This window comes from Xyrauchen texanus, chromosome 40, assembly GCF_025860055.1.
Source record: "Xyrauchen texanus isolate HMW12.3.18 chromosome 40, RBS_HiC_50CHRs, whole genome shotgun sequence".
NCBI lineage: Eukaryota > Metazoa > Chordata > Actinopteri > Cypriniformes > Catostomidae > Xyrauchen > Xyrauchen texanus.
In genome coordinates this window covers 8,836,832-8,853,943 of record NC_068315.1, presented here as the reverse complement: position 1 = coordinate 8,853,943, position 17,112 = coordinate 8,836,832, and the positions used below count along the sequence as shown (strand labels likewise).

At 39.2% G+C, this 17,112-nt stretch overlaps 1 protein-coding gene across 8 annotated transcripts in view; it reads left to right on the top strand.

Annotated features, from left to right (window-relative positions):
* Positions 1 to 17,112, top strand: part of LOC127633867 (putative sodium-coupled neutral amino acid transporter 10) — a 41,344-nt gene that overhangs the window by 19,292 nt on the left and 4,940 nt on the right. For 2 of the 8 annotated variants that reach the window (XM_052113236.1, XM_052113241.1), the window contains exons 9-17: positions 222 to 404; positions 2,107 to 2,218; positions 3,929 to 4,035; positions 8,274 to 8,436; positions 11,414 to 11,593; positions 11,671 to 12,135; positions 14,104 to 14,187; positions 15,583 to 15,603; positions 16,637 to 16,891. In XM_052113236.1, the coding sequence (XP_051969196.1) occupies positions 222 to 404; positions 2,107 to 2,218; positions 3,929 to 4,035; positions 8,274 to 8,436; positions 11,414 to 11,593; positions 11,671 to 12,135; positions 14,104 to 14,187; positions 15,583 to 15,603; positions 16,637 to 16,891 (1,570 nt within the window). Of the gene's footprint in view, positions 1 to 221; positions 405 to 2,106; positions 2,219 to 3,928; positions 4,036 to 8,273; positions 8,437 to 11,413; positions 11,594 to 11,670; positions 12,136 to 14,103; positions 14,188 to 14,473; positions 14,498 to 15,582; positions 15,604 to 16,636; positions 16,892 to 17,112 lie in introns of all 8 variants that reach the window. The other 6 variants (XM_052113234.1, XM_052113235.1, XM_052113239.1 and 3 more) reach the window with 5 other exon arrangements.

Here is a 17,112-nt window from a genome sequence, read left to right as displayed (position 1 = left end):
TGAATAAAATCAAGTTCTCCCCTGCATGATTTACAACTGAAGATTCAGTATCACTTGAAAATACGTTACATTATGGAAGTTTAATGCATTGCAAAAGCCTTTTCATGTTGTCTGTAAGACTATTACATTTTTTGCACATTTTGCAATGTACCATTTGAAATGCCTTTTAGGAAGGACAATGATTCATAAGCTAAACTGTGCTCTGTACTGTTTCTCTACAGGTGGGATTCTTCGGTTATGTGAGCTTTACAGATAACATAGCTGGGAATGTACTGATGAACTTCCCATCCAACCCAGTGACAGAGATGATCCGTGTTGGCTTTATGATGTCTGTAGCTTTGGGCTTTCCCTTGATGATCCTGCCTTGCAGACAGGCCATCAACACCATGCTATTCGAGCAGCAGGTAAAGGTCAAATGAGTCTTTACAATCAAATTAAACACTATTACAAAACAATGTTCTTAGATATTATATCTATTATTACACTCTGTCCTAACCAGGTGTTTGAAAATGAAGTGTCAAGTGATAAATCCTGTTTCTTACATGTCAATCTGTTTTTGTCTTAACCAGCCTCGATCGCCGACAGTGTTGCACAACTATGAATTTTATTGGTTGCTATATTTTCATTGCATCACACTGGCTGGCCCAGCCCACAATGGAATCTCATTGGTTCAAAATCAGCTCCACATAGCTTTACTTTGAATATTAAATATGGTGTGATTGGCTGTGATTTTGCACAGCATTTTATTAGCTTTCAATAAGGTCACAAACATTATTTAGTCAAAGCATTATAGTTCAAATGGATTTTAATGAATCTGAAAGTATTCCCCTTTTGAAAATCTGAAAAAGCGCAGAACAACATTTCTGAGGATTGACCTCATCTGAACCAGCTTTGGGGTTGAGAGACGAGGATTGAGGATTTGCAAAAGCCCTTGATTTGAAACCAAGCCTTGGACTTGTGATTGTTTGAATCTGGGTGGCCATATCAACTACTTTATCCTCCTCAGCCCACAATATGTATCCCCTTTTGTAATATTCTGATATTCTTGACAAAAATTGAAAATCCTTCGGCTGGCACCGTCTGGACCTTGTCAAGCTTGGGTTTCTCCCTCTTCCTGATGCGCATAAACTTAACCAGCTGTAAAAGTATTTTGCTAAATTTTATAGATTTTTTAAAGGCCTCATTGGATCTAACAGATTTACACAGAGCTGATGTCAGATGCCAAGTCTGGTCTTAGTCAGCATGCATTTGCCTCCTCAGTCCTGCAGTATGGCTCCCCTGAGATCTAGCATCTCAATCCACCACTCAGACACCAGAGTTCCAACCTCTGCAGACAGCAGTTGAGCAGCCAGACTGCTGGGGCAGTGATATAAACCTGCTGAGATTCAGGGGGAAATAAAAGGGACTGGATTGATGAAAAGGGGTCCAGAACTCTTCCATAAAGCAGCCAAGACTTTGGCTCTCGTTCTCATCATCACTGCCACACTCAATCAGCTCAAATCACGCTGAACAGGCATGGCTGGTTTTACGTTGTCGTTAAAACTGGCATTTTGACAACAAACCGGAGGGGGGTTTGTAAAGCTTACATGCCAAATCCAATATCTTTACATGCATATCACTTGTTTAACCAAAACAGAGGCTTAGAATACTAATGTGTATGCCTGCAATATTGTAGCAGATTCCTTTTTTCAAGGGGTTTGTGAAAGTGGTTTGTCTGTTCGCTGAGTTTCGTTCACTAATCGTGCACATAAAACCTGTGCGTGAATTTTTTCACAGACAAATCATGATTCATCTATAAGCTTGCACATATGCTCTTTTCTACATTTTCGATCAAATTTAGAACCAACTCAAATCACACATATTATGTGTGTTGTTGCTAAATCTAATAAAAGTGCACTCAATGCTGTCTAGTCTTGGCCTATAAAAATGTGTTCATCGTGTCTCAACTTGTTTTGAACTGATATTCGAATTCATCAACAATAGAATGAGTATAAGGACAGATTTATGAGCATATGTACCTGTTGTGAATTTGACATTAGCAAGAACGCATACGTAAATGATAGTAAATACAACCAAATTTCTCTCTTTGTCTTGACTTGTTCTCAGCAAAAGGACGGCACCTTCGCCGCAGGTGGATATATGCCACCCATTCGCTTCAAGAGCATCACTCTTTGCATCGTCTTTGGCACCATGCTGGGTGGCATCCTCATTCCTAACGGTAAGTTGCTTTCTTGTTTGCTGTTTCTCAAGTGACCGTAACTTGAGTGTCACTAAGTTTCACTTGCCTCTCACTGATACTGGCATGATGTCACACCCCACTTAATTTTTCCCACTCCACTTCATCTATCCCTTTAAAATATCTCTGTCAATCTTTCCTTATCCTTCTCGGCCACACTGTCCATTCATTATCAGCGAAACAGAATGATAAAGATGTGTGTTTTTAGGCGATGGTGGGGTTGGGCTATGTTTTATTCATTCTTCATGGAGATTGGCTGTCGCTGGCATGTGCTCCATTTGGCTTGCCGGGCCCAATTAGACTAATAGAGAGGGGAAGGTGAGACTCGCAGAGAGGATTGAATGGGGGAAGGCATAGCTCTGTCCTCCATGATGGCTCCGCTGGCCACCGGTGTCCTCACGACTGCAAATCCAGCCATTGGGAAGCAGACACTGCAAGATATAAATTTAAGTAAAACAATATGGCCGCTCTCAGGATGAAAAACACCCCCTGGGCCCACTGCCCAGCTGTGAAACACAAGGGTAGCGTGGAGGAAGGGGGTAGGGGGCAGAGAGAGGGATGACAGAGGAGAGTGTGATGGAGAGGTCTGGGGGAAAGAGTGATGGCGGATTGATGTGGTGATTCAGATGAGATGGTGTGGATTGCCTACGACTTCCTTTTCTGGTTAAAACTGCCGCCTCAGACTGGATATAGTGCAGGTTTGGATGTTTTTTTTCCCTCCCGTTTTCTCCCCAATATATAATGCCCAATTCCCAATGCACTCTATGTCCTCGGGGTGGCAGAGGATGAATCTTAGATGCCTCTGCATCTGAGACATCAACCTGCGCATCTTATCACGTGGCTTGTTGAGCGCATTACCGCGGTGACAAAGTGCGTGTGGAGGCTCACGCTATTCTCTGCAGCATCCACGCACAACTCGCCACATGCCCCACCGAGAGCGAGAACCAAATTATAGTGACCACACAGAGGTTACCCCATGTGACTCGACCCTCCCTAGCAAACGGGCCAATTTGTTTGCTTAGGAGAACTGGCTGGAGTCACTCAGCATGCTCTGGTTCGAACTCACGACTCCAGGGGTGGTGGTAGTCAGCATCTTTACTCGCTGAGCTACCCAGGCATCCTTGTTCACTTTTATGTTAAGGCTGTGCATTATTGTGATTTTTACCAATGTTTAGGGGGGGTTGAGCACAATGAGAAGTGGAGTACAAGCAACAGTAATTTTATAAAAGGCACCTAGTTATCAGGCTAAACTGTTTATGGTTGGCAAACTAAAATCTAATTCAAATTATGTCAAATATGTGTGCATACAATTTTTTAAAATCCTAAATATTAAACTATGTGTTATGGATATATATGAGACCTCAAATTGTGTGACTTGATAAGTAGAGGTGCACTATTACTTTTCAAAGAGATGGGCATGCTCTGCAGGAGGAACCCAACCCGAGCAATTTGTAGGGACCAGAATATCATTGAGAGTTGGAGTAAGCTCTTTTGACTTTGGGACAGTAAGCCACCACCTGGAATCCTAATAGTAACATGGTAAAACCACCTTAGCAACCTAGAAATACCATGACAACCACCCACAACACCCTAGCATCAAGAAGGAAACTTGTTCAACCAAGAACCATTCACGTTTTGTTTGCAGAACAGTTTTGTTAAATAAATGTATTTTTGTTTGTGTGTGTACCAAAGTGGAGACCATCCTGGGTCTAACTGGAGCCACAATGGGTAGTCTGATCTGCTTCATCTGCCCAGCTCTCATCTACAAGAAGATCATGAAGAACGCTTGGACTGCACAGGTATGGCGCAACTGATGTTAAAGGTATAGTCCACCCAAACATTTTGATTCTCTCATCATTTACTCGCACTTACTTTCTTCTGTAGAACACAAAGATAACTTGAAGGACATATGATGCGTTTATGTTCAATACAAGTGGATATCCAAAACTTTAAAGGTCCAAAAAGGACATAAAGGCAGTAAAAAGTTAATGCATGCAACTGGAGTAGTTTAAACCATGTCTTCTGAAGCATCATTTAAGGTGAAAGAAATCACTAAATGAAACTCGCTATTCACTTTAAGTCTTGACAACAGCAGTCTCTCTCATGAGAGAAGCTTGTTCACATTTCCATCCATATGCTCCATCATAATGCTTCAGATGACGTACTAAACCACTCAAGTTGAATGGATTTATTTATGCCTCCTTTATTACCTTTTTTGGAGCTTGAAAAAAAGGTAATAAACAGCCTTGAATTGCATTGGATGGTAACAAACACATCACAAATCCTTAAAAATATCTTAATTTGTGTTCTGCAGAAGAAAGTCATGTGAGTTTGAAATGGCATAAGGGTGAGTAAAAGATAAGGAATTATAGATGAATTATCCTTTTAATGATCACATATCCAAATTGTACTCTACCGTTAGTTCAATACACATCGTATAAACACTCAATAAGTGATTATTGTGACGGTTAGATGCATGATTTAGCATAACAATATGGACTACAATGCGTAGCATAATAGTAGAAATAAAACTTTTTACTTGCTTTACTTGTCTTTTGCTATACATAGCTCATTGAAGCAAAACAGGAGCAGAATCGAAAGAGAATGTGTAAAATGTCTCAGTGTGATATCTGATCTGAGAATGATGTGTGCTGAAATGAGAAGAATGCATTGAAAGACAGAAGCAGCTGCTCTCCTCTCTTTTTAATGGTGTTTGTCATTAATTTTGATATCCTGCAAATGCATTAACTTGCTGTGTGGAGTCACTCCCACAGTGTGTGTGTGCTGGCACTGTCTGGCATTGTGCCTCAGGCTTTATACCCACTCCATCCCCTGCCCAAATTACAGACACTTTTGCTTTTTTTCGATAGAGCTGTTCAGTTTTTAGTCCTCAAACCCGGAAGAGATCTAGCATTGTGGAATCATGAGTTCCCTTTGGAATTTCCAATGGGTTTTTAGAACAACAGCGTTTTTTTATTTAAGAAGGTCTACTGTAATCATTACTTAAGAAATTCTTTCACCCCTGGAGTTGTGAGTTCGAATCCAGGGCGTGCTGAGTGACTCCAGCTAGGTCTCCTAAGCAACCAAATTGGCCCGGTTGCTAGGGAGGGTAGAGTCACACAGGGTTACCTCCTCATGGTCGCTATTGTATGATTCGCGCTCAGTGGGGTGGGTGGTGAGTTGTGTGTCTCCGCGGTAACATGCTCAACAAGCCACGTGATAAGATGCGTGGATTGACGGTCTCAGAAGCAGAGGCAACTGAGATTCGTCTTCCGCCACCCGGATTGAAGCAAGTCACTATGCCACCACGAGAACTTAGAGCGATTTGGGAATTGGGCATTCCAAATTGGGTAGAAAAAGTTAAAAGAAAATCTAAATAATTTTTTTTTTTTTTTTTGCCTAACATTATTCAACATTACTTTTATATTTTGTTTAAATCACACACAAACTTGAATTTGAAAGTACTTGTGCTTTAAAAACGTAAGTTGCTTACAAGTGACAAATAAAGACTACAACAAGGATGTGAGTGTATGTGGTTGACAAATTGGATGACAGTTCTAATCGAAATTTATTAACTTGCTAGCAACTTGCAGAAATCCCAGCATCCTCAAATCCTCATGTTAGAGGTATGACTGTAGATTGTGTGTAATTTATGCTGTATAAAAACCATGAAAGTCTCTTCAAGTAATGTTACCCACAAATCAAAAACCACTATTCTAAAATCCCAATGGAAATTCCAGAAGGAACCTATAGTGAATTAAACCTCTGGGTTGGCCTACGAAATGACGTCATGACCTTTTCAGAGTGTGAGAAAGCAACTGAGGCCTTATCTTAGATTATGTATAACCACAATGCTGTTTTATATCTAGTGTTATCTGAGCAGCAAGCAGCCAGAACTTTGATATTCATTCATTGTTCTTCAGTTCCACCAAGGCTGGAAATTAACAGACACACTGGGGCAAAAAAGCTACCGAAATTGCCCAAAATTTCCCCGAAATAAAAAATTTGAGGGCAAAAAATGCTATTGCAATGAGCTCCTATTATTTATTTTGTTATATATAGCATCTGATTCAGTTACACATAAATATATCCGAATATTCATTCATTTTTGCTGAATATTATTTGGTTCATGAAAAGCCTCCTTACTTGCTAAAGACCAAAAGTGCTGGAGGGATGGATATATATATAGGGGGGATCCTGGAATTGTGTTTGTCACAATGCACGTTATGCAGTGTAGAGATCAGGCAAAATGTAATTATTGAAACATCTCATTACTCATATTTAAAATAAAATTTTAATTGAAGTATTTTACATAAAAGGGGTAATTTTAAAAGGTTAGAAAAAATTGCCCTTGCAAAGGAAAAAAACACTGGAATTAAATTTCATTGGGCAAATATTGCCCCTTAATGGAAAAGTTAATTTCTGACCCTGAGTGCTACTCTTGCCACACTGACATGCCCCTGAATCTTTTCCCTCAGGAACGCCCAGGGTCACTTTCCAAACTCACAGTCTGTCCAATGGGGTGGTAATCTTAATATTGGGATGAGGACTATTCCATAAGATATTCTGTCATAATGGGCATAGCAGATGTTTGTGTTGGCATGAGCATACCATTCTGCCCTCTTTTGTGCCAAACAGCCTGGCACTTCCATGTCCACCACTGCACAAAGAATAGCCCACAGGTCAACGAACTCAGAGCATTGAAGCTGGGAGGGGCATAATTTAATAGATTTCATCAATGTTTGGGATATCATTAAGGATTTTAGTTCATTATAGTAGAGCATTTGCCAACAACCTCCCTTGCCAGCTTTGTATATTGAATTTTAGATCACTAATTTTAAATCTGCATGGACATCTATTGAAATTTAAACTGCTTTAGGGTCAATGACAAACAAGGATGTCCAAGATGAGGTAAAATAGAAATCATAAAAATCTATTTTAATTGAGCCATGTTCTTAAAATGGTTCATACATGTTTTTTAAACAAAATAAAAACAAAATAGCATTTTGAAATCATAAAGACAAAATTTTTGCTGTTTAACATATCTGGCTGCAGTTTTTCAATGAAATGTCCAGCTGGGGGCGGCAAAAGCAAGTAAAATGGTATCGTATTCAGATATGTTTTTAAGGTGAATTTTAGATTTAAAATGTTTTTAATTTTTTTTTAGATTTAAACATACCTCCCTAACCTAAAACTTTTACCTGAACCTAACCAATACTGTTTTCAACTAAAAATGAGACGTTAAAAAAGACATCCTTTCCTTATCAATGCTTAATCCTAACCAATAGTGTTTTAAAATACATTTTCTGAAGCAACCACATCATTTTGTGCTTCTATGACTCTGTAATGTCACCTTGAGTTCATAGCTGGACATGAACCGCAGTCCTCTGGCCCAGTGCTCTATCAGGTGAGCTACTGCGCAAGCTATTCATGTTGGAATAAGTGTGTATATGTAGGTGGGTCTGTAATACAAGCATTAAAATGTATCGTTTTTCATAAGATGCGTTAGAGTTAAAGTGTGTCGATATCATAAAATAGCAGGTTCTGACTAATGGAGAGAAAAATACGTATTTTATAAAGTCATTATCAGCCATTAAATCATCATGATTAATGAAGTCATAATTTGAGTGAAATTGAATAAAACACACATTTGTTGTAGCACCTCTAGTGTTCATTTCACCTGAAAACTGCAGGGAATTTACCTGGAGACATGTTTAACCATTTTTACAAAGATGTATATAGTCACATTTTCACTATGAGACCAGGCTGAGCATTTTTCCCTCAGTATGTTCACACCACCTAGACATTTTTTACTTGATGACCCAAAAATAAATCTAAAATGAAATTTTAAAACATGTTCTAAAAATGAATTACATCTATACATGCTTTTGAATATAGTAATAGATTGAGACAATAAATAAATAAAGTGTCAAGTCATTGACCCTTTACTGGAAAACTTCAGATGACCCTGTATACTACTGTAATTCACTTTTCTATACCCTCTTCATCTCCCTCTCTTTCTGTGTTTTTTTTTTAGCTGGTTCTGTGGGTTGGTCTCGGGATCCTGCTTATTAGTACCTTCACCACACTGTCCATTTCCAACATTGAGCCGCAGAAATTCAAACCCCCTCCGGTCGTCGGCCCAAAAGCTGAGGACAAACTTCCCATCCTTGTCGCCCCCGAGCTGCCAAAAGTGCCTGGTATACCAATTCTTTATATTTATGGAGAGAGTATTCTCACTTGAAAATGACATGGAATTGAAAGGGAGACGAGTTATAATGAGAAGAGACAGAGAATAGTGACGGAGCAGAAATGATGAGCTCCAGAAGTAGGTCTCTCTTTGAATCATTGAGCTGAACGATGCCCTTCAAACCTGAGCGCTCTGTGTCCCAGAGCAGCAGTGAGACGGCCGGTGGCGTTTTCCCGTTATGGCTTTGGTCAGGGGAGGGAGATGGGAGGGCGTCCAAATCTGGGAGAGGGCAAAGGGAACAACAGCGTGACTATGGTTGCCTCCAACACGGACCAATATAAAAAGGACAGAGGATCATAAAAGTACATAGCAGGGACATCCTGACAACTTCATCCACCATTACCTCTCCTTTTTCTTCTACCACTCCTCCTTCCTCTCCATCTCACTCCCTCCTGCCGGTTGACACTGGCATTTATCATTGAGTGGACACCCACTTCCACACCTGTTTCCTGTTTATGGCGTGCTGGTGAGGGCAGCTGTGTGAAAACACAGGGAGTGAGTGAATTGAACATAGGGCCCATGGGCATGCAGGGGGGTGTGTGTGTGTTTGTGTGTGTGTGTGTGTGTTTGCAGCTGTTGGAGTATACACATGCATGCTTTGCTTTTCAGATTTGTAGAGATGTGCACCCCACCTCCGTTACTATACTTTAACCATTAAAGGTATCCCAACCCCAACCTTTTATGTCTTTTGAACCCACACAGCACTGTCAGTAAGACTCAAGTAGACCTTCATCAACACAAAACTAGAAACTCATATATACTCGAAATCATTTAGCATGTTTAATACAACATAAACATAAATCTTGTTTTTAATTCTTTACTTAAAAAGGAACTAAAAAGAAATCATGAAAAAGAAAAAATTCTATCTGTTTCAGAAAAATTTCCAAGTGCAAGTTGATGCCTCTTGTTGGATATCAGTGCTTTAGAGGACTCTATAGGCCTGTAACACCTGACTGATAAAATCGCTATAAATACATATATTTATATATTTATAAAAATATTGGCCAAGTTGAGTATATGCACTGTGGCACGTAGAGCGTTAGTGATGTCACTTTACAATTCTGAAAAATGCATTTGACGTGTGACAAAAATGGCGGAGGCTACAGAGCAAGCTGTTATGGAAAAAGTGCACGACCCAAGTTGTCCAAAGTATGGGAGCGCATTATATTAAATGCTCCATAGAAACATAAGTGTGTAGTTGCTGGTGCTTTGACAGATTGCTTGCTTTTGCGGTTAAGAGATATTTTCCCAGTGCATAACTTAAATTTTACTGTTATATTCTTATCTGTACATGTAAAATATTCAAAGTCATGTGAGTATTTCCATTTCACGAAAACACGCACATACATGTCATCCGATTGGTGCATAACAATTGTGACATATATTCATATATTGTTGTTTTTGAATATTAAATTTGGTTATTAACCAAATTTAACTGAAATCCTACATGTAACTAAATTCAAGATATATTTATAGAGCCAGTAACTGTCATGGGATTATAACAAGTTCCTTAAATTTAATAGAAAATTAAAATTGTAGCAATTTTTTCTATCTGTCAGAGGGAATGTGTGTTTTTACATAGTTTTGTGAACACTGGGCAAGATGTGGAATAACATTCCTTATTAAAATACAATACATAAAATGTAGCTTTTTTTATCGGATGAATTAATAACAAAAATAACAGATTAAATAAAAGTAGTTGCAGCCCTACTATCTCCCTTTCGTTCGTTCGTTCTCTGTCTCCGTTTTTCTGGCTCTTTCATAAATTATGTTTGGCAAGTCTACTATCCTGTCTCATTTCCGATGTGTAACTTCTTTCTGGTTATGTATATATGCTGTCGCACCGTAGATTATCTGTTACATAGAAGTACAGTACAGGCTCAGGTTAAAGGAAGGTGTGTACATTGTAAATATTCAAAGGCTGTTTTGCACAGGACGAATGGCAAGGTTATATGGAAAGCACCAAGCATCCATCTCATACCTCTATTAGAAATCTACTCTATGATTCTGCTCATTTCCTGTGGTCTTTCAAACTTTGCTGCCCCCTACTGGTAGTTGTGTGACACTCAAAGGGTATCTGTAAGACTCACATGACTTTAGTTTCAGGCATCTTGCCATGACCTGGTTTGAAATTAATATTGTATTGTGGCAGTGGTGCTCAGTTGTGCTGCTTTAAAGTCAACTTGAATCCAAAATTGACCATTTTCACTTTAGACACTCATTAGTAGGATAGTTCGCCCAAAAATGAAAATGTATTTATTCACCCTCATGCCATCCCCGATGTGTATGACTTTCTTTATTCAGCATAACACAAACAAATATTTTCAGAAAAATATCTTAGCCCTGTAGGTCCATACAATGCAAGTGTGGTGGTGAATGGTGATCAAACCTTTGTAGCTCCAAAAGTCATATAAAGTATACATAAAGGTAATTCATAAGATATCTTCAGAAGCAAACAGTATTTTAGTAAGTTATGTTTTTCTAAATCTCCTCTTTAACTTTCACTTTCAGATGTAAAAGAGAAAGTGGAGATTTAGTAAAAAAGGACTAAAATTTGGATCTGTTTCTCACCCACACCTATTATATCAATTCAGAAGATATGGGTTTAACCACTGGAGTCTTATGGATTACTTATATGTTTCCTTTATGTGATATTTGGAGCTTCAACATTCTGGCCACCATTCACCTGCATTGTATGGACCTACAGTGCTAAGATATTCTTCTAAAAATCTTTGTTTGTATTATGCTGAAGAAAGTCATACACATCTGGGATGGCATTAGGGTGAGTAAATGATGAGAGAATTTAAATTTTTGGGTGAACTGTCCCTTTAGAAGTCACATGAGCCCTGCAAGCCATGGATTGATCTTAACATTAAAAATTTATTCTGTACTTAGTGATTCTTGTGTCCCCCTTTCTCCGTTTTCAGTACAAGAGAATGGCGTGGAGCCTGACCCAGGACAGATGCCGGACAAGCCCAAGCTTCCTAAAGAGTTCGAACAGCCAGTGGAGAAGGCACCAGCTGAGCCTGCTCAGATTAAAGTACCTGTGGAAGTGAATGATCAAAAAAATAAGAATGAAGAGGTTCAGCTGGATCGTCCTGAAGCAGGTAACATATTAACCTAGCTGTGTAATTCCTGATAAGCAACCTATGAGCATTTACAGAGGCTGATCGCTCTTCTTCAGGTGTAGCTGTCCCAAATGGGGAAGCCCACCGCCATGAACCACCCATCCCTCATGATAAAGTTCAGATAGATGAGATCAAAAACCAGAAGGAGCTTGAAGAGGAGAAGAACCAACCTGCTATTCAGGAGGAAGACAAGAAACAACCTGCCAGAGAGGAGGAGGAGCTGCTTGTTGAACAAGGGGCGGGGCAAGCACAAGAGATAGACCAAGAAGCTGGGAAAGAGGAGCAACCTCTTGATCCAAAGGGGAAAAAGGGAGTGGATCAGGTTCAGCTTGAAGCCAATGAGGCTTTGGAGAAGGCAGAGAAACCAGAGGATCACAAGAAGGTTGAACCGGTAGTGGTGGTCGTCCATAAAGAACCAGAGAACCTGCCTATAGTGGAAGAAGAGCATGCTGAGAATGAAGCCGCCAGAGAGAAGAAACCAGAAGAGATGGACAAAGCACCTGAAGCTCAAGCTGAGAAAAGTGAGTGTCTCATCTGCTGTATGGATTCAAGTCATTAGTGGCGCAAACCCTAATATTCAAACTTCAGCGCTTTTCCCACAGCATTTGTGCAGACAAGAATCATGCCTGAAATCATGCTACATATTGAAAACAGTGCGCTATTACTTTTAAGTAATCAGACCAGGGAATAAAATTATCACCCACCAAATTCATCCTGTAAGAAGTCGTAATGCCATTAGAATCAAAGACGCACTTGATTATAATTTGAAGAATAGACTAAAGAAAACCTGTTGATGCATGTGTCTGATTCGCTGTGTGTCCAATTTTGCACTTCTCACGGAACGCACTTCTCACTTTTTCTTCTCTGTCAGTCATCTGGGATCAGTTTCCAAGATTCCATGTCATCAATGAGAACTCTTCATATGATCACAGACCATCTCAGGATGCATATACAAATGACATGCAACAACATTTTGAATTGTCATGTGTGTCATCATAATTCAGTAAAGCCTTTCTCTTCTTTGATTGACTACTTTTTAGCCTCCATTTGTGTGTTGTAATATTATCATGATATACACTCACCTAAAGGATTATTAGGAACACCATACTAATACTGTGTTTGACCCCCTTTCGCCTTCAGAACTGCCTTAATTCTACGTGGCATTGATTCAACAAGGTGCTGAAAGCATTCTTTAGAAATGTTGGCCCATATTGATAGGATAGCATCTTGCAGTTGATGGAGATTTGTGGGATGCACATCCAGGGCACGAAGCTCCCGTTCCACCACATCCCAAAGATGCTCTATTGGGTTGAGATCTGGTGACTGTGGGGGCCATTTTAGTACAGTGAACTCATTGTCATGTTCAAGAAACCAATTTGAAATGATTCGAGCTTTGTGACATGGTGCATTATCCTGCTGGAAGTAGCCATCAGAGGATGGGTACATGGTGGCCATAAAGGAATGGACATGGTCAGAAACAATGCTCAGGTAGGCCGTGGCATTTAAACGATGCCCAATTGGCACTAAGGGGCCTAAAGTGTGCCAAGAAAACAGGAAGGCAACATTTTTCCAGTCTTCAACTGTCCAATTTTCGTGAGCTCTTGCAAATTGTAGCCTCTTTTTCCTATTTGTAGTGGAGATGAGTGGTACCCGGTGGGGTCTTCTGCTGTTGTAGCCCATCCACCTCAAGGTTGTGCATGTTGTGGCTTCACAAATGCTTTGCTGCATACCTCGGTTGTAACGGGTGGTTATTTCAGGCAAAGTTGCTCTTCTATCAGCTTAAATCAGTCGGCCCGTTCTCCTCTGACCTCTAGCATCAACAAGGCATTTTCGCCCCCAGGACTGCCGCATACTGGATGTTTTTCCCTTTTCACACCATTCTTTGTAAACCCTAGAAATGGTTGTGCGTGAAAATCCCAGTAACTGAGCAGATTGTGAAATACTCAGACCGGCCCGTCTGGCACCAACAACCATGCCACGCTCAAAATTGCATAAATCACCTTTCTTTCCCATTCTGACATTCAGTTTGGAGTTCAGGAGATTGTCTTGACCAGGACCACACCCCTAAATGCATTGAAGCAACTGCCATGTGATTGGTTGATTAGATAATTGCATTAATGAGAAATTGAACAGGTGTTCCTAATAATCCTTTAGGTGAGTGTATATGTATGATATTTTATATTCTTAAGTAACATTGTTTAAATCTTAAATATCAAATCGACTGGTAAAAAATCAAAGTGACTGGTAAAATTGGTCATTTACCTGCCGCTGTGGCTGGTGGGCAAAAAAGATCATTTTTCAAACCTTGTATCAGATCAGAGGTTTTCCTGGTGGATGGGACCTGAGCCATAATCTGGAATTATAGCAATGTGATAAAACCACTCAGAACACCCTTGCATTGTGGCCGCAAGTTTTGTGCGTTTTCCACTCTGTAATGATTTATTCATTCATTGATTTTAAATACTTTTGCTTTTTTTTTTTTTCTGCAGCAAAGGATCAGGTTCCTGTGCAAGAGCAGAAGGAAGAGAAAGTTCCAGATTCAGTTAAGGATAGAGATGGAGACAAGATGGAAGGTAAGTTGTTTATCCATCTCAGAACTGACAGAGCTGTATACAGAAGTTATAGTGAGTGTGTGTTGGTGGCTTGAAAGATCTGGTCTACCACTCCGTAGATGTTTGAATTCAAAACTTAAAGGTGCTTTAAGTGTTTTAAGTTATTTTGCTAACTTCTGTGAGACTGAATTGGATTGCCCCAAACCATTTCAACCACATGCCCTCTTTACGAAAGGCCAAGTTTTTAATTGGCAAAAAATGAAAAAAGGGTTGGCCACTCTCCTGACACTTTTTTTGCTGTTTACAGAGCCTTGGAATGTCACAGAGTCAGGTTTGATTTCTCAGGACACCTATTTGAGTAATATCTGTCAGGTAGTAGGGATATTTTATGTGTGGTATTGGCAAAAAAAAGTATGTTTACCTTGCTTATAGCCCTTTTATACTCAAGGTGCTGTCTATGCTTCATTTTGCTTCGTCTTGTACCTCTTTATCTCTTTTGGCAGGAGGACCGTTTCTCCCTTATTGCTTTTTTGGAAGTGCAGCTGCCTTCTCACTCTTCGTTTTTGTAAATGCCTACAATTCAGTTCCTAGTTGGAACAGATGTAAATATTGATTTTGACAGCATTCACTATATAGCTCTGCCTTTCTAAAAGTATACAAGCAATTTATTTAATATAAAATATTAAGTCAATTTTTGGTCATAAATTCTCCTACTTGACCATTAGGGGGCGATATGCAAGAAAGATGTGAATCACCAAAAAGAGAAGGAGAATGATAAAGTGAAAGTGGAAATTGACAGAGCAGGGAGAAGAATTTATTGTAAAAATTGACTTTAAATATTGATTTGTTTCTCACCCACACCTATCATATTGCTTCTGAATATATGAATTTAACCACCACAGTAATGAGTCATCTGGAGTACTTTTATATTGCCCTTATGTGGATTTTGAAGCTTCAAAATTGTACACTGTAACCTGGTGAACAGGTGTTTCAAATCATACTATATTTTGTTCTTTTGGCATAACTGAAACTCTTTATTCAAAAATCAAAATCCAGGACCGGAACTAGCAGTTTTATCATTCTAGGTAGAAGCTACAGTATATGTTTTAGAACTCACTTAGCACAAAGCCATTTCTCTGTCTTTGAATACTGCATACTGTTGAAATGTGTTTTTTTTTTCCCCCCCTTTTTCTTTTCTCAGTGATGTCATTGATCGTTTTATTATCTCATAGCAAATGGGCCAACATCTTAAATGTCACACTGCTTTGCTGTGCTCAAATATACTGCAAAGACGCACAGAATATTTCACTTGGCTTGTTTTTATTAAGGCACTTTGCAATCTTTTCTCCTGTCTTTTCTTTCTTCCTCGATTTCTTATCTTCCTCCACCCTTCTGTTGTGCCACGAACTCCTGCAGTGATTAAAAAGATTGTCGCAGGTACGAGATAATCTGTTTTATGTCTGCTGTTATCCCTCCGTTGTCTTATTTTTAATAGTAGTTCTTTCTCTTATGTGAACCTTAGATCATAGCTACAAAAAGAACTAATACTCTGTGACCCATGTTATCCATGTTATATCATTGATCTAGTTCAGTGGTTCTCAACTGGTTCATCCCAAAACAAAATGGATTGCAGGTCTGTTCTGATAGGACTGCAGGGAAAAAACAATATTGCATGCAATAATACAATGCAACTAGCCATATAATCATGCATGGTTTGGATAGCAAAATAAATAGGTTAAACAACTTTTAAAAGGGTGGAGAAAACGCTTTCGATATGTTTTGTTGTTGATGTCAATGGCTGTGCGTCCAATTAAATGCAAAGCTATTTTGCCCCAAGGTCATCAGTCACTTGATAGAAATTAGTCAAATTAAGCAGATGCCAACATCGACATCCTTCAAAACCATGAACAAAACTATGTAAGGTGTACAAAAATACCAACTAGTCTGTATTTAATTAGCCTCTGGGTTCATTTGCAATAAACATTGTTTTTACTGACCACATTGTTGGGGCACCATTGAAAACACTGTCCAATGTAACATCTGGGTCATGAAGCAAAACCGTTGAAAACCACTGAACCGCAGTTTATTAACTGAAAAATTGGGATTCCTAGTCTGTATTATCTAGTTTGATGATGAGAATTATTTGCTTATTTTCCAAATGTATGTTTTTTAATGGAAGATTTTCTAATCAAATGCTTAGGATTCCATAACGGACCTCATATTATTAATATTTTTAGTAAGTTTTGAGGATGTACCTTAGTCTTGTAAGCAATTAGTTTTTTGGAATAGCAAGCATGTTTGTCTGCAATTAATTACACTCATATGTAGCAAACTACAATATATTTAATGGGTTTTTAAATCAAATCATCTAAAGTTTAATATAAATCAGATTGTTGTATAAGCAGTGTATTGCACAGCATATTGGATCATTGTTGCTTCTTTTATTCCTTCCTCTCTGGCTGGTCCTCAGAGGGTCAGTTGGACCATGCTATGCTGCTGGAGGTAATTAAGCAGCAACAAGAACAGCAGAAAAGGCTTCTGGACCAGCAGGAGAAACTCCTGGCTGTGATTGAGGAACAGCACAAGGAGATCCACCAAATAAAAGAAGATGACGAACCAAAGGCAGCAGAACAGCAGAAAAGGCAGGAGGAGAAACATGTGCCTGTGATTGAGGAGTACAAGGAGGACAATCAAATAAACAAAGGAGAAGAACCAAAGGCTGCAAGTGAGTATAATAGTCAGGGAAATGTTAACGCCCACTGAGTAGTCAGTAGATTTACACTCACTTTAAAAGTTTATTTCAGTCAAACAAGCTAATCTTTTAAATACGTCAGGTAAATTCTTTAGTCCAGTTGAAATCACACCAGTCTGTTGAAAAACTTGAAAATGCCCTTATTTGAAAACTGAGTCAATAACATAGGGATGAACAGCAGCGTTTAACTGAAC